This window comes from Salmo salar, chromosome 29 (genome assembly GCF_965601325.2).
Source record: "Salmo salar chromosome 29, fSalSal1, whole genome shotgun sequence".
NCBI classification, from domain to species: domain Eukaryota; kingdom Metazoa; phylum Chordata; class Actinopteri; order Salmoniformes; family Salmonidae; genus Salmo; species Salmo salar.
In genome coordinates, this window is record NC_138319.1 from 36223204 (window position 1) to 36247598 (window position 24395).

At 45.2% G+C, this 24395-nt stretch overlaps 1 protein-coding gene across 5 annotated transcripts in view; it reads left to right on the forward strand.

Moving 5' to 3' along the window:
* LOC106590653 (collagen alpha-1(XI) chain) overlaps positions 1 to 21192 on the forward strand; it is a 207134-nt gene extending 185942 nt beyond the window's left edge. For all 5 annotated transcript variants that reach the window (XM_045710693.2, XM_045710695.2, XM_045710694.2 and 2 more), the window contains 13 exons: positions 6149 to 6202; positions 8455 to 8562; positions 8900 to 8953; positions 14934 to 14987; positions 15763 to 15870; positions 17377 to 17430; positions 17556 to 17591; positions 17708 to 17761; positions 17877 to 18123; positions 18683 to 18795; positions 19641 to 19709; positions 20523 to 20756; positions 20942 to 21192. In XM_045710693.2, the coding sequence (XP_045566649.2) occupies positions 6149 to 6202; positions 8455 to 8562; positions 8900 to 8953; positions 14934 to 14987; positions 15763 to 15870; positions 17377 to 17430; positions 17556 to 17591; positions 17708 to 17761; positions 17877 to 18123; positions 18683 to 18795; positions 19641 to 19709; positions 20523 to 20756; positions 20942 to 21088 (1332 nt within the window). In that variant the 3' untranslated portion in view covers positions 21089 to 21192. The remainder of the gene's footprint in view (positions 1 to 6148; positions 6203 to 8454; positions 8563 to 8899; positions 8954 to 14933; positions 14988 to 15762; positions 15871 to 17376; positions 17431 to 17555; positions 17592 to 17707; positions 17762 to 17876; positions 18124 to 18682; positions 18796 to 19640; positions 19710 to 20522; positions 20757 to 20941) is intronic.
* The last annotated feature ends 3203 nt before the right edge of the window (positions 21193 to 24395 follow it).

A 24395-nucleotide genomic window follows, 5' to 3' on the forward strand; every position in this document is an offset into this window, starting at 1 on the left:
GGGAACCGTGGGTTAACTGCCTTGCTCAGGGGCAGAACGACAGATTTTTATCTTGTCAGCTCAAGGATTCGAGCCTTTCGGTTACTGGCCCAACGCTCTAACCACTAGGCTACCTGCCGATTGTATGGTTGTGCTGTAGTGAGATGTCATTACAGAGGCAGGTCAGCCGTCACCAACTCAGTTCACCGGTAAAAATGGACTTTCCTGACATTTTGGTCTCTGATGCAAAGATAAAGATGTAGCTTGCATTTAAAATACTTTTTGTTATGATGATGACCCTTTTCCAAAGAGGTACTTCATGTCTGACTTCACTGTATAAAGCTGCTACCATGTACAGTGCCTTCGGAAAGTATTCAGACCTCTTGACCTTCTCCGCATTTTGTTACGTTATAGACTTCATCTAAAATTGATTAAAATAAATAAAATCCTCAGCAATCTACACACAGTAACCCATAATGACAAAGTTAACAGGTTGTTAGACATTTTTGCAAATGTATTAAAAATATAAAACAGAAATACCTTATTTACATAAGTATTCAGAGCCTTTGTATGAGACTCAAAGTTGAGCTCAGGTTCACCCTGTTTTCATTGATCATCCTTTAGATGTTTCTACAAATTGATTGAGTCCACCTGTAGTAAATTCAATTGATTGGACATGATTTGGAAAGGCACACACATGTCTGTATAAGGTCCCACAGTTGACAGTGCATGTCAGAGCAAAAACTAAGCCATGAGGTCGAAGGAATTGTCCGTAGAGCTCTGAGACAGGATTGTGACGAGGCACAGATCTGGGGAAGCGTACCAAAAAAATTCTGCAGCATTGAAGGTCCCCAAGAACACAGTTGCCTCCATCATTATTAAATGGAAGAAGTTTGGAACCACCAAGACGCTTCCTAAAGCTGGCTGCCCGGCCAAACTGAGCAATCAGGGGGAGAAGGGCCTTAGTCAGGGAGGTGACCAAGAACTCGATGGTCACTCTGACAGAGCTTTAGAGTTCCTCTATGGAGATAGGAGAACCTTCCAGAAGGACAACCATCTCTGCAGCACTCCACCAATCAGGCATTTATGGTAGAGTGGCCAGATGGAAGCCACTCCTCAGTAAAAGGTACATAACAGCCCGCTTGGAGTTTGCCAAAAGCCACCTAAAGTCTCTCAGACCATGAGAAACAAGATTTTCTGGTCTGATGAAACCAATATTGAATTATTTGACATGAATGCCAAGCTTCACATCTGGAGGAAACCTGGCACCATTCCTACTGTGAAGCATGGTGGTGGCAGCATCATGCTGTGGGGATGTTTTTCAGCGGCAGGGACTGGGAGACTAGTCAGGATCGAGGGAAAGATGAATGTAGCAAAGTACAGAGAGATCCTTGATGACAACCTGCTCCAGAGTGCTCACGACCTCAGACTGGGGGGCGAAGGTTCACCTCGCTACAGGACAATGACCCTAAGCACACAGCCAAGACAATGCAGGAGTGGCTTCGGGACAAGTCTCTGATTGTCCTTGAGTGGCTGAGCCAGAGCCCGAACTTAAACCCGATTGAACATCTCTGGAGAGACCTGAAAATACCTGTGCAGCAACGCTCCCCATCCAAACTGACAGAGCTTGAGAGGATCTGCAGAGAAGAATGGGAGAAACTCCCCTAAATACAGGTGTGCCAAGCTTGTAGCGTCATACCCAAGAAGAATCGAGGCTGTAATCGCTGCCAAAGGGGCTTCAACAAAGTACTGAGTAAAGTACTGCTTTGTCATTATTGAGTATTGTGTGTAGATTGATGATTATTTCTTGTTTTAAATACATTTTGGAATAAGGCTGTAATATAACAAAATGTGGAAAAAGTCAAGGGTCTCAGTACTTTCCGAAGGCACTGTAAATTCCCTTTGACGTTCCCTGGGAACTTATCAGGTGTAACATCATTCATGGTTGGCTAATATCAGTTGAAAGCACGCGACATTAGTGAATCCCAAATAGTGCATGAACTTCCTTTTGACGGATGTTAAATTCTTTCTTTAAAAGAAAAGTGGCAATTATTGTCCCACATTTCTCAAAGAAGTCACTATCTCGAGCTATCTTCTGCAACGGCTTTATGACACAGGCTATAGCTTAAAATAGCTGCAATTTACAGCAGACACAAAAACCGGCAATTGCTTTTGCAATGTGCTTGACGGAATTTATATTCAGAGTATTTAGCATCATATCAACATGCAGCTCCTAATGGCCAGGGGATTATTTTAGGAAAATGGCTATTTCATCATCATAGGCATTTTATCTGCTTCCCCCAAAAATGTTTACCTAGAACGATTTCTGCAACTCCCAGGCATTCTGCTCCCCTGAATCAGTAATTTGGGGGTAGAGTTGTTTTGCATTTAGCGTTGCAGGGTGTTTTTACTTCCTCAGCAGTTTACCTATAGCAATTTGAAATGAAGCTGAAATCTCTCTCCAGATCCTTCAGGCACTGTCTAAATCCATTTAGCACCAGAGACATTCTTTAGTTATTTGAATCTCATTTGTTTTTATCTTAAAGGTTTGATTTTTTGTCTCAATATAGATATTTAACTGGAAAGACATACCATTTACAGTTTAGAGTAGTTCATTTGTTTTTAGACTGCTGTTGTATTTATACTACCCCAAGACAAGACAACATACAGATCACAAATATTCCCAATACTATTTCATATGGTTGGAAGACTAGGGACAACTACAGTAGGTAGTCAGCAGTTTGGTGTTAACAGAATATGGTTGGAAGAGTAGGGACAACTACAGTAGGTAGTCAGCAGTTTGGTGTTAACAGAATATGGTTGGAAGACTAGGGACAACTACAGTAGGTAGTCAGCAGTTTGGTGTTAACAGAATATGGTTGGAAGACTAGGGACAACTACAGTAGGTAGTCAGCAGTTTGGTGTTAACAGAAGAAGCATCATGTTGGCCTATCGCTCACAACTCATCAAGTCAAATCAAATCAAAAGAAGGGCTGTATTTATACAGCCCTTCTTACATCAGCTGATGTCTCAAAATGCTGTACAGAAACCCAGCCTAAAACCCCAAACAGCAAGCAATGCAGGTGTAGAAGCACGGTGGCCAGGAAAAACTCCCTAGAAAGGCCAAAACCTAGGAAGAAACCTAGAGAGGAACCAGGCTATGAGGGGTGGCCAGTCCTCTTCTGGCAGTGCCGGGTGGAGATTATAACAGAACATGGCCAAGATGTTCAAATATTCATAAATGACCAGCACGGTCAAATAATAATAATCACAGTAGTTGTCGAGGGTACAACAGGTCAGCACCTCAGGAGTAAATGTCAGTTGGCTTTTCATAGCCGATCATTGAGAGTATCTCTACCGCTCCTGCAGTCTCTAGAGAGTTGAAAACAGCAGGTCTGGGACAGGTAGCATGTCCGGTGAACAGGTCAGGGTTCCATAGCCACAGGCAGAACAGTTGAAACTGGAGCAGCAGCACGGCCAGGTGGACTGGGGACAGCAAAGAGTCATCATGCCAGGTAGTCCTGAGGCATGGTCCTAGGGCTCAGGTCCCCCAAGAGAAAGAAAGAAAGAGAGAATTAGAGAGAGCATACTTAAATTCACACAGGACACTGGAGAAATACTCCAGATATAACAGACTGACCCTAGCCCCCTGAGACATAAACTACTGCAGCATAAATACTGGAGGCTGAGACAGGAGCGGTCAGGAGACACTGTGGCCCCATCCGATGATACCCCCGGACAGGGCCAAACAGGCAGGATATAACCCCACCCACTTTGCCAAAGCACAGCCCCCACACCACTAGAGGGATATCTTCAACCACCAACTTGTCTCTAACCCAACCACCCTGTAATAGGGTTAGAGACAGAAAATCCCAGTGGGGAGAGGGGAACCGGCAAGTGAGGGTGAAAGCAGAAAGTGAGGGTGAAAGCAGAGAAACAAAGCTGATGCTGCCGTTTTGGCCATATCTCTAAATCAGTCAAAACACACAGCCCTGCTGTCATTTCTACATGGGAACTCAGTCAAAACACACAGCCCTGCTGTCATTTCTACATGGGAACTCAGTCAAAACACACAGCCCTGCTGTCATTTCTACATGGGAACTCAGTCAAAACACACAGCCCTGCTTGTCATTTCTACATGGGAACTCAGTCAAAACACACAGCCCTGCTTGTCATTTCTACATGGGAACTCAGTCAAAACACACAGCCCTGATGTCATTTCTACATGGGGACTCAGTCAAAACACACAGCCCTGCTTACATCTCTACAAGGGAACTCAGTCAAAACACACAGCCCTGATGTCATTTCTACATGGGGACTCAGTCAAAACACACAGCCCTGCTTTCATCTCTACAAGGGAACTCAGTCAAAACACACAGTCCTGCTTGTCATTTCTACATGGGAACTCAGTCAAAACACACAGCCCTGATGTCATTTCTACATGGGAACTCAGTCAAAACACACAGCCCTGCTTGTCATTTCTACATGGGAACTCAGTCAAAACACACAGCCCTGCTTTCATCTCTACATGGGAACACAGTCAAAACACACAGCCCTGATGTCATTTCTACATGGGGACTCAGTCAAAACACACAGCCCTGCTTACATCTCTACAAGGGAACTCAGTCAAAACACACAGCCCTGATGTCATTTCTACATGGGGACTCAGTCAAAACACACAGCCCTGCTTTCATCTCTACAAGGGAACTCAGTCAAAACACACAGTCCTGCTTGTCATTTCTACATGGGAACTCAGTCAAAACACACAGCCCTGATGTCATTTCTACATGGGAACTCAGTCAAAACACACAGCCCTGCTTGTCATTTCTACATGGGAACTCAGTCAAAACACACAGCCCTGCTTTCATCTCTTCATGGGAACACAGTCAAAACACACAGCCCTGATGTCATTTCTACATGGGAACTCAGTCAAAACACACAGCCCTAATGTCATCTCTACATGGTAACTCAGTCAAAACACACAGCCCTGTTTGACCACATCTCTACATCAGTAAAAACACATATCCCTGCTGCCATCTCTACATGGGAACTCAGTCAAAACACACAGCCCTGATGTCATCTCTACATGGGAACTCAGTCAAAACACACAGCCCTGTTTGACCACATCTCTACATCAGTAAAAACACATATCCCTGCTGCCATCTCTACATGGGAACTCAGTCAAAACACACAGCCCTGTTGCCATCCTTGCTTTCCCATGCTGTCTGATCAGAGAAGTGTCCCTCTCTGTGGACCGCATGGGGTTTTGATGTGAGGACCCCTTTTATAGTTGAAAGAGACAGCCTTAGGCTGAGAGGTGGCTAGAAAGAACAGATCACCTGGAAACCCTTGAAGTGATCGGAGACTAGAGAGGGAGAGGTGTGTGTGAGTGAGAAGTAGTTCAGTTCTGTTATATGGGTATGAAGCATGTCCTCACTCCCGTTCAGTCAAACAGATTTTCTTTGCAAATTTGTGGGTAGATTAAGGTGTACTTTTCAAGGAGATTTGATCCAGACTCTGGTTTTCATCAGTGTTGTATTGAATGAAGATGTTCTCAGGGGGGAATACTGAAGCTACTAGATATGAACTGGTTTATGGATTTAGTAGTGTCATTTTCAACCCCTAATTCAGGAATATTTTAGAGGTTGTGTTATGGTCCTGTGTGACTCAGTTGGTAGAGCATGGCAATTGCAACTCCAGGGTCTCGGGTTCAATTCCTTCGGGGGGACCAGTGCGAAAATGTGTGCACTCACTACTGTACGTCGCTCTGGATAAGAACATCTGTTGAAGGACTAAAATGTCAATATTGCTATGTCTAGTATTTGTTTCTAGGTTTATTTTTAATCTTCAAGTACAGCCCCGTAGCCAAATGTTTGTTCAAGCAACTTCTCATTTCCTCAGTACTCAGTGAAATATTTCACTACAAACACAACTCTGGGTTCTTACTGGTGTGTTTGATTGATGTCCAATGGATGTATTTCACTGTAACGATTTGTTACAATTGACCTGAATTACTGCCCTCACAATGTTGTTGTTGACTGCACATGCAGACATGCACAGACTAATAAACAAACACACACAAACATTATTCTTGCGCATGCGTGCACACACGGACACACACGGACACACTGCTGTGTGATACTAAAGCGTGTCTTCTCGTCTTCCCCAGGGCCCCCCAGGATCTGCCGGTACAGAGGGTAGACAAGGAGAGAAGGGCACCAAGGTAACCTACAAAATCAATTCAACCTTTGCCCAGAGAGCAGCATCAGGAACTCCAGACTCCACAGCAAGCCCCCATGCCTCACCCCTCACCCCACTTCCCTGTTCCCTCACCCTCCACCCTCTCCACTCTTCCCTCTCCACTCATCCCTCTCTCCTCATCCCTTGTCCCCTCTTCCCTTTTCCTTTAATCTCTCTCCCCTCCTCCCAAATTAAAACACACAACCCCCAGGAAGTCGGGGGAGTTTGAAGGTTTTCCACTCAAGATCAGATTGAAATGTATGGACTCACACAGCCTATTTTAGCTTAGATTGAGTTTGTGTGTTTTTAATGTGTTTACTATGTGTTGTACCTTAATTTGTGGAAACGTACTGTGCTGTATCTAGCTCTGACATGTCACAAGTCTGTTTGCCAGTTGTCTCTAGCCCTATCCCACTCTGCTATGGTTTAGACTGGGCATTGTTGTTTCACATCAATCACAGAGTCCCATTGTTATCTAAACCCTCCAGATGTTATCTATGCTGCTCTGTGAACATAAGACTAGGCTATAGTCACCTAAAGCTCAACGCAGTAGGAGGAATGTCTCTTTGACAGTACACACGACAAGGACGGGAAGTGGAAACATCTATCATCTGTTAGGGGTTCTTCAAAGAACCATAGATCATTATTAACACATAAAGAGATCTAGAACACGACAAGGACGTGAAGTGGATAAGAACCCAGTCTATCATCTGTTGTTAGGGGTTAGATCATTATGAACACATAAAGAGATCCAGAACACATAAAGAGATCCAGAACACATAAAGAGATCCAGAACACATAAAGAGATCCAGAACACATAAAGAGATCCAGAACACATAAAGAGATCCAGAACACATAAAGAGACCCAGAACACATAAAGAGATCCAGAACACATAAAAAGATCTAGAACACATAAAGAGTTCCAAAACACATAAAGAGATCCAGAACACATAAAGAGATACAGAACACATAAAGAGTTCTAAAACACATAAAGAGATACAGAACACATAAAGAGACCCAGAACACATAAAGAGATCCAGAACACATAAAAAGATCTAGAACACATAAAGAGTTCCAAAACACATAAAGAGATCCAGAACACATAAAGAGATACAGAACACATAAAGAGTTCTAAAACACATAAAGAGATACAGAACACATAAAGAGACCCAGAACACATAAAGAGATCCAGAACACATAAAGAGATCCAGAACACATAAAGAGATCCAGAACACATAAAGAGATACAGAACACATATAGAGATCCAGAACACATAAAGATATCCAGAACACATAAAAAGATCTAGAACACATAAAGAGACCCAGAACACATAGAGACCCAGAATACATAAAGAGACCCAGAACACATAAAGAGATCCAGAACACATAAAGAGATCTAGAACACATAAAGAGATCCAGAACACATAAAGAGATCCAGAACACATAAAAAGATCTAGAACACATAAAGAGATCCAGAACACATAAAAAGATCTAGAACACATAAAGAGATCCAGAACACATAAAGAGATCCAGAACACATAAAGAGATCCAGAACACATAAAGAGATCCAGAACACATAAAGAGATCTAGAACACATAAAGAGATCCAGAACACATAAAGAGACCCAGAACACATAAAGAGATCTAGAACACATAAAGAGATCCAGAACACATAAAGAGATCCAGAACACATAAAGAGATCTAGAACACATAAAGAGATCCAGAACACATAAAGAGATCCAGAACACATAAAGAGACCCAGAACACATAAAGAGATCTAGAACACATAAAGAGATCCAGAACACATAAAGAGATCCAGAACACATAAAGAGACCCAGAACACATAAAGAGATCTAGAACACATAAAGAGATCCAGAACACATAAAGAGACCCAGAACACATAAAGAGATCTAGAACACATAAAGAGATCCAGAACACATAAAGAGATCCAGAACACATAAAGAGACCCAGAACACATAAAGAGATCTAGAACACATAAAGAGATCCAGAACACATAAATAGATCTAGAACACATAAAGAGACCCAGAACACATAAAGATATCCAGAACACATAAATAGATCTAGAACACATAAATAGATCTAGAACACATAAAGACATGTTGTTTACCTGCTAGACAGACACATTGTCATTACACAGAGAGCATCAATCAAATCAGATGGAAATGACGTGGACATCTAGAGTTGTGGCATTGTGACAGTCTTGTCCTGTACTATAGGGTGAGTCTGGAGCCGAGGGACCCCCAGGTAAAGCTGGCCCCGTCGGCCCCCAGGGGCCCTCGGGAAAGACCGGTCCAGAAGGTCTGCGTGGAATCCCCGGCCCCGTTGTAAGTCTGAGATCCAAAGTTCATCATCTTTCCTTAAATTCACATGCACACGTACACACGTATCACACACACACACACACACACACACACACACACACACACACACAGAGAGAGAGACCAAACAGCCCTAAAGCCGTCTGACAACAGTGCTCATGGAATAATCGATAGTACCATTTGGCTTGTCCTTTATACATTTCTGTTGTTTATTCAAACACACTTTTTTTGCGGTATTCCTGCAATTAATCATGGTGCCGGGCACAGGAAATCAATATGAGGCCATAAGAGTTACAGAAGGTTGTAATGCTGGACTTTAATTGGATGGCTTTTCTCTTCTCAGGGTGAACAAGGACTTCCTGGTTCTTCTGGACAAGACGGCCCACCTGGACCTATGGTCAGCAGAGATAATAAGCCCTCTCTCTCCCTCCCCCTCTTTCTCTCTCTAGTGCTCTCTTCTCTCTCTCTTTCCTCTCCTCTCTCCCCCTCTCCCTCTTCTCTCTCTTTCTAGTGCTCTCTCTCGCAGTGCATGCTGGGAGTTTTTTGGAGTTTGAGTGTTTGGTGTGGAGGGCTCTGTCCTAACTAACTTTCTTGATTCTTTTCTTGGTCTTTTCTTTCAATTTTTATTTTCTATGGTGGAGGGTTAATGCACTATTTGTTTTAGTGGTATCCACAGGTTTTTTCAGAGTTAGGGTGGAAGAGGACAGAGTAAGTTTCCTGGGGTTTGGAAGGTGTGGTTTGCGCGATGGCTTCTCAGCCTAGCGCGAAGGAGACGCTGTCGATACGGCATGGATTCAGGTGTGTTCCTGAGAATGGAGTTAAAGTGGAGGAGGTTCTGCTTGCAGTCGGTGAACAGGTAGGAGCTGAATTTATACATTCTGCTTCTAGAATGAACAAAGCTGTGGTTGTGTTCATGAAAAGAGCAAATTTGGTTGGTAGGCTAATTGCTAGTGGAATATTTGTAAGGGGTGTGTTGGTGCCAGTTTCACCTCTCTACCCCTTCGACAAGAGTGGTAGTCGCAAATTTGCAAGTGTTTATGTTTCTGAATAACAATGAGCAACAGCTAAATGTGCATTTTAAAGTGAGGCACGGGGAGGAGCTCTATGCAGGATTTGCCAGCACAGATAGTCTACGGTGTTTTTGAGTGTGGGGATTTGGGGCATAAGAGCTTTGCGTGCCCACATAAAAGCCGTAGACAAGGTGAGGGCACACGCGCCAGTGGGGGAAATCGAGGTTAATGTGCAGGGGGTAATGAGATGCAGACAGCAGAGGCTGGGCCTAGTCATGCTATGGATGGTGGTGTAGATGATGCTGGGCCTAGCCAGGCTAGAGATTTGTATTTATTTATTTATTTCACCTTTATTTAACCAGGTAGGCAAGTTGAGAACAAGTTCTCATTTACAATTGCGACCTGGCCAAGATAAAGCAAAGCAGTTCGACAACATACAACAACACAGAGTTACGCATGGAGTAAAACAAATATACAGTCAATAATACAGTAGAAAAATAAGTCTATGTACAATGTGATCAAATGAGGTGAGATAAGGGAGGTAAAGGCAAAAAAAGTCCATGGTGGCAAAGTAAATACAATATATCAAGTAAAACACTGGAATGGTAGATTTGTAGTAGAAGAAAGTGCAAAGTAGAAATAGAGATAATGGGGTGCAAAGGAGCAAAATAAAATAAATAAATACAGTAGGGGAAGAGGTAGTTGTTTGGGCTAAATTACAGATGGGCTATGTACAGGTGCAGTGATCTGTGAGCTGCTCTGACAACTGGTGCTTAAAGCTAGTGAGGGAGATAAGTGTTTCCAGTTTCAGAGATTTTTGTAGTTCGTTCCAGTCATTGGCAGCAGAGAACTGGAAAGAGAGATGGCCAAAGGAGGAATTGGCTTTGAGGGTGACCAGAGAGATATACCTGCTGGAGTGCGTGCTACAGGTGGGTGCTGCTATGGTGACCAGTGAGCGGAGATAAGGGGGGACTTTACCTAACAGGGTCTTGTAGATGACCTGCATTTAGTTTTACTTGTATTTAGGAGCAGTTGGAGGCCACGGAAGGAGAGTTGTATGGCATTGAAGCTCGTCTGGAGGGTTGTTAACACAGTGTCCAAAGAAGGGCCAGAAGTATACAGAATGGTGTCGTCTGCGTAGAGGTGGATCAGAGACTCACCAGCAGCAAGAGTGACATCATTGATGTATACAGAGAATAGAGTCGGCCCAAGAATGGAACCCTGTGGCACCCCCATAGAGACTGCCAGAGGTCCGGACAACAGGCCCTCCGATTTGACACACTGAACTCTATCAGAGAAGTAGTTGGTGATCCAGGCGATGCAATCATTAGAGAAACCAAGGCTATTGAGTCTGCCGATGAGGATGTGGTGATTGACAGAGTCGAAAGCTTTGGCCAGGTCAATGAAAATGGCAGCACAGTATTGTTTCTTATCGATGGCGGTTACGATATCGTTTAGGACCTTGAGCGTGGCTGAGATGCACCCATGACCAGCTCTGAAACCAGATTGCATAGCGGAGAAGGTGCGGTGGGATTCGAAATGGTCGGTAATCTGTTTGTTGACTTGGCTTTCGAAGACCTTAGAAAGGCAGGGTAGGATGGATATAGGTCTATAGCAATTTAGGTCAAGAGTGTCCCCTCCTTTGAAGAGGGGGATGACCGCAGCTGCTTTCCAATCTATGGGAATCTCAGACGACACGAAAGAGAGATTGAAAAGGCTAGTAATAGGGGTTGCAATAATTTCGGCAGATAATTTTAGAAAGAAAGGGTCCAGATTGTCTAGCCCGGCTGATTTGTAGGGGTCCAGATTTTGCAGCTCTTTCAGAACATCAGCTGAATGGATTTGGGAGAAGGAGAAATGGGGAAGGCTTGGGCGAGTAGCTGTGGGGGGTGCAGTGCTGTTGACTGCAGTAGGGGTAGCCAGGTGGAAAGCATGGCCAGCCGTAGAAAAATGCTTATTGAAATTCTCAATTATAGTGGGTTTATCGGTGGTGACAGAGTTTCCTATCCTCAGTGCAGTGGGCAGTTGGGAGGAGGTGTTCTTATTCTCCATGGACTTTACAATGTCCCAGAACTTTTTTGAATTTGTGTTGCAGGAAGCAAATTTCTGCTTGAAAAAGCTAGCCTTAGCTTTTCTAACTGCCTGTGTATATTGGTTTCTAACTTCCCTGAAAAGTTGCATATCACGGGGGCTGTTTGACGCTAATGCAGAACGCCATAGGATGATGGTGTAGATGAGGCTGAGCATAGTCATGCCAGGGATGGTGGTGTAGATGAGGCTGGGCCTAGTCAGGCTAGAGATGGTGGTGTAGATGAGGCTGGGCCTAGTCATGCCAGGGATGGTGGTGTAGATGAGGCTGGGCCTAGTCATGCTATGGATGGTGGTGTAGATGATGTTGGGCCTAGTCAGGCTATGGATGGTGGTGTAGCTGAGGCTGGGCCTAGTCAGGCTATGGATGGTGGGGTAGCTGAGGCTGGGCCTAGTCAGGCTAGAGATGGTGGGGTAGATGATGCTGGGTCTAGTCAAGTTATGATAGTGGATGAGGAGAGTATAGTGGGGAAGTGTAAGACTAGGGGGGAGGAGGAGGGTGTCAAGCGGAAAAGGAAAAAGGGTGTGGTCAAAGGCACCAAGGAACCTTTGCCTGGTGCTGGGGGGGATGCCCTGACCAGAGAGGAAGGGCAGGTGGTCAGGATGGGAGATGGAGATGAGGAGGAAAGTGAGTTTGAGGAAGAGGATGATGAGGCCTTTTTTTCAGACTCCTCTTCAATGGGCCCGGAGCTGACAGCCAGTCAAGCAGAGGGGTCTAAGTACACGTTGAGGGAACTAACAAGGTTCCTGAATGAGACCAAGGGGAAAAAAGTTCATCTTGGGGATTTTTTTTTTTCTGATCCGAGAAAGTTTGTACGATCAGTACAACATGCTATGAAAAATGAGGGGCGTGGTGTCCTCTCACCCAGGAAACGGTTGAGGAAGTGGGTCACAACAGTGCGAAAGAGTTTACCTTCAGACACTGTTTAGATGTATAGTTTCTTTCTGACACTGGGTTTTTTTGAGCTATGCTATTGGTCTCTCTCTTTGCTGGCTTTTCTCCCACTTCTTATGGAGACTCTTTGGGTAGGCTCGCTCAATATAAATGGCGCCAGAGATGCGGGGAAGAGGAGTGTGTTGGGTGAATATGTAAAACAAAAAAAAGTACAGGTGTTGTTTCTGCAGGAGACACATAGTGATGTATTGAATGAAGTCGATTGGGGGCTCTGGTGGAAAGGGGCAAGTGTGTTGAGCCATGGGACAAATCTTAGTGCAGGGCTGGCAGTCCTTTTTGCACTGGGTCTGTCTGTAAAAATGTGCTCCGCAACAGAGGTGTGTAGGGGTAGGCTGCTTGTTGTAAAAGCAGAAATTAACAACATGGATTTTGTCTTTATGAATCAAATTTGATTTGTCACATACACATGGTTAGCAGATGTTAATGCGAGTGTAGCGAAATGCTTGTGCTTCTAGTTCTGACCGTGCAGTAATATCTAACCTAACAATTTCACAACTACCTTATACACACAACTGTAAAGGAATGAATAAGAATATGTACATAAAAATATATGAATGAGCGATGGCCGAACGGCATAGGCAAGATGCAGTAGATGGTATAGAGGCCCACATGAGAAGGAGGTGTGGAGCCTGGGCTGTGGGTGTGAAAGGAGCCTATCTTCCACAACCCAGTCATCCCTGGGTGAGGCTGGGTGACCTGAGACTGCTGGGAGAGGAAGGGTGGAAAACCCCAGGAGTCTTGGCACACCAAACAGTAATAACTCTCTTAGGCTGCTGGAGAGATTCCTGGAGGATATCCAGGAGGCACTGTCTGAGCCGGTAAGGGGGGGTGTTTGAGCGGCCGAGGGGCCACCAATGTTTCCGCCACTGTATGTGACGGCAGAGAATGGAGACTGGCAAGGGGGTCTGGAGGACTTGTTAGATTTTAACACTCCGAGCCTGGGGGAGTTTGAAGGGGTGGGAGGTAAAGCCCTCTACAACCTCTGCATTAAGGTAAGGAACATTAGGAGCCTAACAGGAGTGAAGGTACATCAGTGGCAGGGGGTTTGTGGGGCAGAGAGTATGGTGGGTTTTAGATGGAAGGGGCTCTACAACCCCCAGTACCAAAGAGGTCAGGGGACCTCCAGTGGAGGGTTCTTCATGGAGCCCTGGCCACTAACAGCTGGTTGGCACGGGTTGAACCGGGAATCGGGCAGGGGTGTCCTTTCTGTGTAATGAAAGAAACTGTGATTCATGTGTTTTCTGTGTGCGCCAGGTTAATGTTACTAATGTCTCTGTTGGAATGTCTGTGTGAGAGGTTGGGGTGGTTTTTACTGTTGGGATGTTTATTATGGGGTACAGGTATTCAAATAAGGAGAAGGCCAAATGTGTTTTGTTGAATTTTCTGTTTGCTCAGGCGAAGTTCGCTATTTGGCTAACAAGGAGGAACAAGGTCAAAGGGCGGGGATAACAGACCCTTTACTATTGTTTAATGGGATGGTCTCTGCGCGCCTTAGGGTTGAGTTTGAGTTCTATAAAATGATAAAAAGTGTGGAGATGTTTCAGGAGATATGGTGTGTTGGGGGGCTGTCTGTATAGCTGGGGAAGATGTTTCAGGAGATATGGTGTGTTGGGGGGGCTGTCTGTATAGCTGGGGAAGATGTTTCAGGAGATATGGTGTGTTGGGGGGCTGTCTGTATAGCTGGGGGAGATGTTTCAGGAGATATGGTGTGTTGGGGGGCTGTCTGTATAGCTGGGGAAGATGTTTCAGGAGATATGCTGTGTTGGGGGGGCTGTCTGTATAGCTGGGGAAGATGTTTCAGGAGATATGCTGTGTTGGGGGGCTGTCTGTATAGCTGGGGGAGATGTTTCAGGAGATATGGTGTGTTGGGGGGCTGTCTGTATAGCTGGGGGAGATGTTTCAGGAGATATGCTGTGTTGGGGGGGCTGTCTGTATAGCTGGGGGAGATGTTTCAGGAGATATGCTGTGTTGGGGGGGCTGTCTGTATAGCTGGGGAAGATGTGTTGGATATACGGTTGTAGGAGTGGGTATTCAGAAAAGACAGTCAGAAAGTCTCTCTCTCTCATTCTCTTCGCTCTTTCTCTCTTCTCTCTCTTTCTCTCTCTCTTTTTATAGTAATCTTTCTCTCCTTTCTTTCTCACTTTATTTCTCTCTCTCCTCTCCTCTCTCTCTCTCCTCTCTCTTTTTATAGTGCTCTCTCTCTCTAATAACTCTCTCTCTAGTTCCCTATCTCATTGTCTCTCTATAGGTATTTTTTCCTTTTGTTCTTTCTCTACTGAGGTGGTGTAATTGATGTCTAACCATCTTGTCTCTGTGATAATTAGGGACCCCCTGGTCTCCCAGGTCTGAAGGGTGACCCCGGCACCAAGGGTGAAAAGGTGAGCCCGCCTCAATTTCCCTTCCCAAAGCACTTATTGATTTGATTTCTCTGTTACGAGAAGGGGTTGGGAGTTTAACCTGTAGTGGGTTGGAGACGATGGCCATGAGCGTGGCTGGGATTGGACCTCCACTCATCTGAACCCTATAACCAGCATTTCTAGAAAGGTCAAACTAAATATTTCCGGTAGAGCAATACATTTAAATTCATGTATTCGACACAACTGTGTTTGAAACTAAAAGTTACTCCAAATATGCGGTAAACTAAAACTGACATTTGGAGAAATCTGGTAGCCAGTTTGAATTGAATAGGACCCTACCACATTGCTGGCTCCATTTGATGCAGATCTGCCAGTGAATTTAAAGTCAGTAATGAAGCTCAGGACACTGCTGTTATGGCCAGCCTCAAATGTTGAGAGCAGGATTGGTTTAAAAGGACACAAGCTCTTCATTTTTCATTTGTGTGGCCATTTTTCATGTTTGAGATCAATGGGACTGAAGAGGGCACTCGTATTTTTCAGACGTTGTTGAGGATATTGTCCTCAGTTGCATTTAGAGAAATTCTGGGCAACTATTTTGTCAGTCATTTCTGTGATAATGATTTCAGATGTGTAGAATGAGTGTTCTGATTTTGTATTTCACTTTATGTGTAACAGCTATAGCAGGGTTGTACTGGTGCCAGGCATGGAATCGTCTTCAAAATGTTTTTACTGTAAGTATCATGTGTGTTCTCAATGGTCCCAGTCCTTACTACTCATGTTTGTTTGTGTCCTACAGGGTCATCCAGGTCTGATTGGTCTGATTGGACCCCCTGGCGAGCAGGGAGAGAAGGGAGACAGAGGCCTGCCTGGACCCCAGGGTTCTCACGGAGGCAAGGGCGACAGTGTAAGTGATTAATGACCTCATCACCTTGCCATTCGTCAACCTATTTACCTTCCAGCAGGAAATAAAATGCCATTGATCTGATTGCAGCCACCTACTGTTGACTGAACAAGTCGTTCATAATGCTACATTATCTGCTTGATATGGTGCAGCTAACACTTGTATAGACTTATGCATTGAGCCTATACCATTCCTAAATAAATACTCGACCAGAAGGACAACCATCTCTGCAGCATTCCACCAATCAAGGCCTTTATGGTAGAGTGGCCAGACGGAAGCTACTCCTCAGTAAAAGACACATGACAGCCCGCTTGGAGTTTGCTAAAAAGCGCCTAATTGTCTCTCAGACTATGAGAAACAAGATTTTCTGGTCTGATGAAACAAATATTGAATTCTTTGGCATGAATCCCAAGCTTCACATCTGGAGGAAAACTGGCACCATTCCTACTGTGAAGCATGGTGGTGGCAGAATCATGCTGTGGGGATGTTTTTCGAGGGAAAGTTGAATGTAGCAAAGTACAGAGAGATCCTTGATGAAAACCTGCTCCAGAGTGCTCAGGACCTCAGACTGGGGCGAAGGTTCACCTTCAAACAGGACAACAAAGCCAAGACAACGCAGGAGTGGCTTCGGGACAGGTCTCTGATTGTCCTTGAATGGCCCAGCCAGAGCCCGGACTTGAACCTGATCGAACATCTCTGGAGAGACCTGAAAATAGCTGTGCAGCGACACTCCCCATCCAACTTGACAGAGCTTGAGAGGATCTGAAGAGAATAATGGGAGAAACTCCACCAAATACAAGTGTGCCATGCTCGTAGCATCATACCCAAGAAGACTTAAGGCTGTAATTGCTGCCAAAGGGGCTTCAACAAAGTACTGAGTAAAGTGTCTGAAGACTTATGTAAATGTGATATTAGTTTTTTATTTGTAAATTAGCAAAAATGTCAAAAAGAAATATGGGGTAATGTGTGTAGATTGATGAGGGGGAAAAACAATTCAATCAATTATAGAATAAGGATGTAACCTAACAAAATGTGTAAAAAGTCAAGGGGTCTGAATTCTATCCGAAGGGACTGTATCTCTATGTTAGACTTGAGAAACAGAAGAATGGGGTTCTCCATCTATGTCTCTATGTTAGGCTTCAGAAACAGAAGAATGGGGGTCTCCATCTATCTGTCTCTGTTATGCTTGAAAACAGAATAATGGGGGAGCCCCACCTATCTGTCTCTATGTTATGCTTGAAAAACAGAAGAATACCGTTCTCCATCTATGTCTCTATGTTAGGCTTCAGAAACAGAAGAATGGGGGTCTCCATCCATCTAGCTGTATTACTCACCAAAATAGCACAAAGACATCGAAAATACCAGCAACTTTTCAGGGCTCATGAAAATGTTGCAAAAGGTTGTAAATGTTTCCCTTGCAATCTACCACTCGTTATCCCACTGTTGTCTCACTGTAGTCCCGCTGTCATCCCACTGTCGTCTTACTGATGTCTGGTCTCTTCTCCCCAGGGTATCAGTGGAGCTTCAGGTCCTCTCGGTCCCCCTGGCCCTCCTGGCCTGCCTGTAAGACTGTCCCCTGTTTTCTCTGTTTTATTCAGAGTATAGTCTCATAGTTAACATGTCCATGTAATGATACAACATAGTCATCTCCTCTTTACTGATCGTGCCATCTTCGTTGTCTCTTCCAGGGCCCTGGAGGTCCTAAGGGAGCTAAGGGTTCATCGGTAAGTTCTGTTGAACAACTCTTTGTATCAACTGAGAGTACTGTGACAGTCATTTTAAAGGAGTGTTTGTGAAATCCAGAATTAACAACATGTCTAAATCTCCATGCTCTTTCCAGGGTCCTGCTGGTCAGAAGGGAGACACCGGTACGATCGGTTCACCTGGTCCTCCTGTGAGTATTACTTTTACGTTCATTATAAAATAGGGCACTTCTGTTTTTAGCTGGAATTCATGAAGTTATTTGTAGAAAACGCTGTGACACTATGGGATATTTTCTTACTCTATAGGGTCCCCCTGGTGAGGTGATCCAGCCACTGCCCATCCAGTCGCCCAAGAAGGACCACAGACACGCAGACATGCAGGCGGACGCGGCGGGTACCATGATGGACTACGGAGAGGGCATGGAGGACATCTTTGGCTCACTCAACAACCTCAAACAGGACATGGAGAGGATGAAGTACCCGATGGGCACACAGAACAACCCAGCCAGGACCTGCAAAGACCTGCAGCTCGCCCACCCAGAGTTCACCAACGGTGAGTCACAGAGAGGGGGAATCATGGGTATAATGCTAATCCTATGGCTGTGATTTGTGGCCATTTTGTTTTTCTAGACAAGGAAGCCGTTAACTGTGAACGCTGTTTGCTCATTTTGTAGCGATGCCGTTGGAATGTACAGTATGCTGATATATTTGCAGGTAGAGTGTATTGCAGTGGTGAATTTGAATAGCACTGAGAACAAGACCTCATTGAGGTTTATAACTAACATTAACAGACCTTCAGTGAGGAACTTTTGAGGTTTTTGTTACCAAACTTGATACAGAGAAATGGCAGGTCGTTCTTGGACCTTTTTTTAAGGTTTATTTATTTAATGAATATGAACATATTATTTTTTATATCTATTTAAGCATGACATGTATTAGCATGATGTACGTAATCTGTAATCTTCCATGATCAAACACACAAGTGCCATAGAACAGTTAAACGAGTTAGTAACACTTTGTAGTTTTTAGTTTTCAGTTGTCGGTGGAACCTTAGAACTAGAGAGAACTACAGATTCAGGTATTTTATTGTGTCATTGGGTTTTGTTCCACAGGCGAGTACTGGATAGATCCTAACCAGGGATGTTCAGGGGACTCGTTCTCTGTCCACTGTAACTTCACGGCTGGAGGAGAGACCTGCATCTTCCCAGATAAGAAGTTCAGCGGAGTGAGTGGCAGTCCATTTCCTCCAAGAGGACGACACGACACACACACACCTGCTCATACTATCAAGTTAAGCATAGAGTCAAGACATAGTCTTGTTCAATTCTAGATAATGTTCTGATAGGATCACTCATACATGTACACATTACCTCGACTAACCGGTGCCCCCGCACATTGACTCTGTACCGGTACCTCCTGTATATAGCCTCGCTATTGTTATTTTACTGCTGCTCTTTAATTATTTGTTACTTTTATTTATCTGTTTTTTACGTAACACGTTTTTCTTCTTAACTTCTTAAAGCATTGTTGGTTAAGGGCTTGTAAGTAAGCATTTCCCTGTAAGGTCTGTTGTATTCGGTGAATGTGACAAATACAATTTGATTTGATTTGTATGCTAGTGAGGGCTATGAGACTGCAAGATGCATGTTTGGTGATGTTTGATGGGTTCAGCGCTTGGTCATTTACATTTAAACCTAACTTGTTTTGTGATAGCCTTGTGAATTTGACATTTACATTCATACTGTATCTCTGTGAAATGTAATGTAAAGGCATGAAGAAAAATAGATGCATTGAACTAAAGGGTTGGAATTGACATTGGTAATTGTCAAGACATACAGTATAGACAAACTGTATGAACAGAAACAAACTGATATACAAGTGTTTTATTGAATTACTATACTGTAGTGATTTTCCTGTATGTTAAGATCTGAGGGAAGGGGTATCTAGCTGTATATTACACTACTTTTGATGGATCAAAACTAAACCTAATTCCAGGAACCAGAACTTAAATTGTAGGAAGAAAAAGTGTTCTTCTAAGTACCGAAGTGCTTCATTTGTTTGGCTCCATAGGTCAGAATAACTTCATGGCCCAAAGAACTTCCAGGGTCGTGGTTCAGTGAATTTGAGCATGGTAAAATAGTAAGTACTTCCCTCAACTCCACGTTTTCATCCTCCACTGTTCTCTTCTCAAAAGAAGTGTCTCCTCTTCACAATACTAAACTAAAATGATTTGTCAGGCTCCCACATGGCCACCTCTCTGCCTTCTGTCTGTCAGTACAGAGGCTCTTCAGAAGTAGCAGTTGAGATAGAAGAGAGAGAGAGATAAAATTCTCTGGAAGTGACCCTAGGTTTCTAGCCACAAAGGAATCCAGACCTGTCATATAAGACCGCTCACCAGCCCCCTCAGACCCTTCTCATTCATATTTCATACAGTCTGGGATTGACAAAGGAGGCTTAAAGATATGGAGAAAAATATGATTTTCTATCGCTTTGAGACTCAGTTTGGCCCCTCGCCTGAGAGAGAGAGATTGTATAACTGATACTCTTCTTCAAAAACATGCTGTCAGTATCAGGGGGAACCTTTGATTCAGCAAACAAAGGAAAAGAGGGGTGCTCAACAACAATGACATATATCATGAGAATGGCTTACCAAGAAAAAAGTTTCCAATAGGATTAATTCGAGCCAGAAGTGGAGGAAGGAAGGAGTCAGCTTGACTTCCTGTACGATGGAGTAAAGTGAGCTAAAAATAAAATACTTTTTTGTTGAGTGCTCCAACTCCTTTCTGCCTTGAATTAGTATTTTTGGAAGTTTCTCTGTAAGCTTTTTCTCATGTTTTATAAGAACTCTTGGGTAAAACACTTCTAAGCAGTATATTGTGTCCAATCCCATGTTTCATTAATGACCCCTCAATTTATTTCCTGTTTTTTCTCACACCATCCTCCAATAAACAGTTTTCATACGTTGACGCAGCCGGTAACACAATAAGTGAAGTTCAGATGACCTTCCTGAAACTACTGACAGCCTCGGCCAGGCAGAACTTCACCTATAGCTGCCACCAGTCTGTGGGGTGGCACGACGAGACCACCGACAGCTACGACAAGGCACTGCGATTCCTAGGATCCAACGATGAGCAGATGTCCTACGACAGCAACCCTTACGTAAGGGCCCTCACAGACGGATGCGCGGTAAGGGCTGCCCATCGATACTGCCTGTCTGTAATAGTTCAAGTACTTTTGGGAATGTCTCGCAAGTATGTAAAATGTCCCCATTGGGTTGTTTTGTTGGACTTGTTTTATATCTCCAATGAGGTTGTGTCTGACGGCTGAAAGCAAAATGTTAATTCGTTTTTTTTCCCCCATTCTCTTTACAGGCGAGGAAGGGCTACGGAAAGACTGTGATGGAGATTAATACTCCCAAGATCGATCAGGTTCCCATCATTGATGTCATGTTGAATGACTTTGGAGATGCCAGCCAGAAGTTTGGATTTGAAGTGGGTCCAGCCTGCTTCCTTGGCTAACTGCTTCCCTGGCTAACATTAAAAAAAACACTTGGCGGGGTCAGCAAGAAAGTCAAGACATTTTGGATACCAACAACCCCCCCCCCCCCCCCCCCCAACCCAGCCCCGCAACCAAACCCCCCCCCCCAACCCAGCCCCGCAACCAAACCCCCCCAACCCAGCCCAGCAACCAAACCCCCCCAACCCAGCCCCCCCAGCCCAGCAACCAAACCCCCCCAACCCCCCCCAGCCCAGCAACCAAACCCCCCAACCCAGCCCCCCCAGCCCAGCAACCAAACCCCCCCAACCCAGCCCCCCCAGCCCAGCAACCAAACCCCCCAACCCAGCCCCCCCAGCCCAGCAACCAAACCCCCCCAACCCAGCCCCCCCAGCCCAGCAACCAAACCCCCCCAGCCCAGCAACCAAACCCCCCAACCCAGCCCCCCCCAGCCCTGCAACCAAAAGCCCCAACCCAGCAACCAACCCCCCCAACCCAGCCCCCACAGCCCAGCAACCAACCCAGCCCAGCAACCAAACCCCCCAACCCAACCCAGCAACCAAACCCCCCAACCCAGCAACCAAACCCCCCAACCCAACCCAGCCCAGCAACCAAACCTCCCCAACCCAGCCCAGCAACCAAACCGCCCAACCCAACCCTGCAACCAAACCCCCAGCCCAGCCCAGCAACCAACCCCAACCCAACCCAGCCAAGCAACCAACCCCCCCCCCAACCCAGCAACCAGACTCCCCAACCCAGTCCCCCCACCTGTTTCCATACCACCTAATCCCAGTACCCAGCCCCCTCACCTGTTTCCATACCACCTAACCCCAGTACCCAGCCCCTTCACCTGTTTCCATACCCCCTAACCCCAGTACCCAGCCCCCTCACCTGTTTCCATACCACCTAACCCCAGTACCCAGCCCCCTCACCTGTTTCCATACCACCTAACCCCAGTACCCAGCCCCCTCACCTGTTTCCATACCACCTAACCCCAGTACCCAGCCCCTTCACCTGTTTCCATACCACCTAACCCCAGTACCCAGCCCCCTCACCTGTTTCCATACCCCCTAACCCCAGTACCCAGCCCCCTCACCTGTTTCCATACCACCTAACCCCAGTACCCAGCCCCCTCACCTGTTTCCATACCACCTAACCCCAGTACCCAGCCCCTTCACCTGTTTCCATACCACCTAACCCCAGTACCCAGCCCCCTCACCTGTTTCCATACCACCTAACCCCAGTACCCAGCCCCCTCACCTGTTTCCATACCACCTAACCCCAGTACCCAGCCCCCTCACCTGTTTCCATACCCCCTAACCCCAGTACCCAGCCCCTTCACCTGTTTCCATACCACCTAACCCCAGTACCCAGCCCCCTCACCTGTTTCCATACCCCCTAACCCCAGTACCCAGCCCCCTCACCTGTTTCCATACCACCTAACCCCAGTACCCAGCCCCCTCACCTGTTTCCATACCACCTAACCCCAGTACCCAGCCCCCTCACCTGTTTCCATACCACCTAACCCCAGTACCCAGCCCCCTCACCTGTTTCCATACCACCTAACCCCAGTACCCAGCCCCCTCACCTGTTTCCATACCACCTAACCCCAGTACCCAGCCCCCTCACCTGTTTCCATACCACCTAACCCCAGTACCCAGCCCCCTCACCTGTTTCCATACCACCTAACCCCAGTACCCAGCCCCTTCACCTGTTTCCATACCACCTAACCCCAGTACCCAGCCCCCTCACCTGTTTCCATACCACCTAACCCCAGTACCCAGCCCCCTCACCTGTTTCCATACCACCTAACCCCAGTACCCAGCCCCCTCACCTGTTTCCATACCACCTAACCCCAGTACCCAGCCCCTTCACCTGTTTCCATACCACCTAACCCCAGTACCCAGCCCCCTCACCTGTTTCCATACCACCTAACCCCAGTACCCAGCCCCTTCACCTGTTTCCATACCACCTAACCCCAGTACCCAGCCCCCTCACCTGTTTCCATACCACATGCAAGTTTTGAATAAAAAAATTATGTAGCGAACAGGTCTTGCCGTGTATGTATGTTTTACCAGGACAAGACTTCTTGCCCTTGTAGGGCTAGAATCACATGACTTAAACCTGTTGTGGTGCAAAGACGAAGGACATTTGAAGGTGTTGCAGAGAAAGGTGAACAGGAGAAAAATGAGGGAGGTCGAGAGGCGAGAGAGGAGAGAGACCTCTTTTTTTGGATTCTACAGGTGCTGTACAAAATTAAATACCACAACCGTGCTTGTTCAAAACACACAAAAATTAAGTGGTGCTAAAAAAGGTGCTTTTTGAAAATGAATAAACTTCAACTATAGTTTTTTTACAATACTGTTATTTCTGAATCCACTTTCAAAACCTGCGTGTGTATCAGAATCGCATCTGGCTCTTAATCTTGGTAACAAAAAAAATATATATATATACACAGTACCAGTCAAAAGTTTGGACACACCGACTCATTCAAGCGTTTTTCTTTATTTTACTATTTTCTACATTGTAGAATAATAGTGAAGACATCAAAACTGTGAAATAACACATATAGAATCATGTAGTAACCAAAAAAGTGTTAAACAAATCAAAATCTATTTTATATTTGAGATTCTACAAAGTAGCCACCCTTTGTCTTGATGGCAGCTTTGCACACTCTTGGCATTCTCTCAACCAGCTTCACCTGGAATGTTTTTTCAACAGTCTTGAAGGAGTTCCCACATATGCTGAGCACTTGTCGGCTGCTTTTCCTTCACTCTGCTGTCCAACTCATCCCATACCATCTCGATTGGGTTGAGGTCATATGCTTGTGGAAGTCAGGTCATCTGATGCAGCACTGCATCACTCTCCTGGGTCAAATAGCCATTACACAGCCTGGAGGTGTGTTTTGGGTCATTTGTCCTGTTGAAAATGTAATCATAGTCCCACTAAGCGCAAACCAGATGTGATGGCGTATCGCTGCAGAATGATGTGGTAGCCATGCTGGTTAAGTGAGCCTTGAATTCTAAATAAATCACTGACAGTGTCACCAACAAAGCACCCCAACACATTCACACCTGTGCTTCACAAAGACATGGTGGTTGTAACCAAAATGTGCAAATTTGGACTCATCAGATCAAAGGACAGATTTCCACCTGTCTAATGCCCATTACTCGTATTTCTTGGCTCAATCAAGTCGCTTCTTATTATTGGTGTCCTTAAGTAGTGGTTTCTTTGCAGCAATTCGGCCTTGAAGGCCTGAATCACGCATTCTCATCTGAACAGTTGATGTTGAGATGTGTCTGTTACTTGAACTCTGTGCAGCGTTTATTT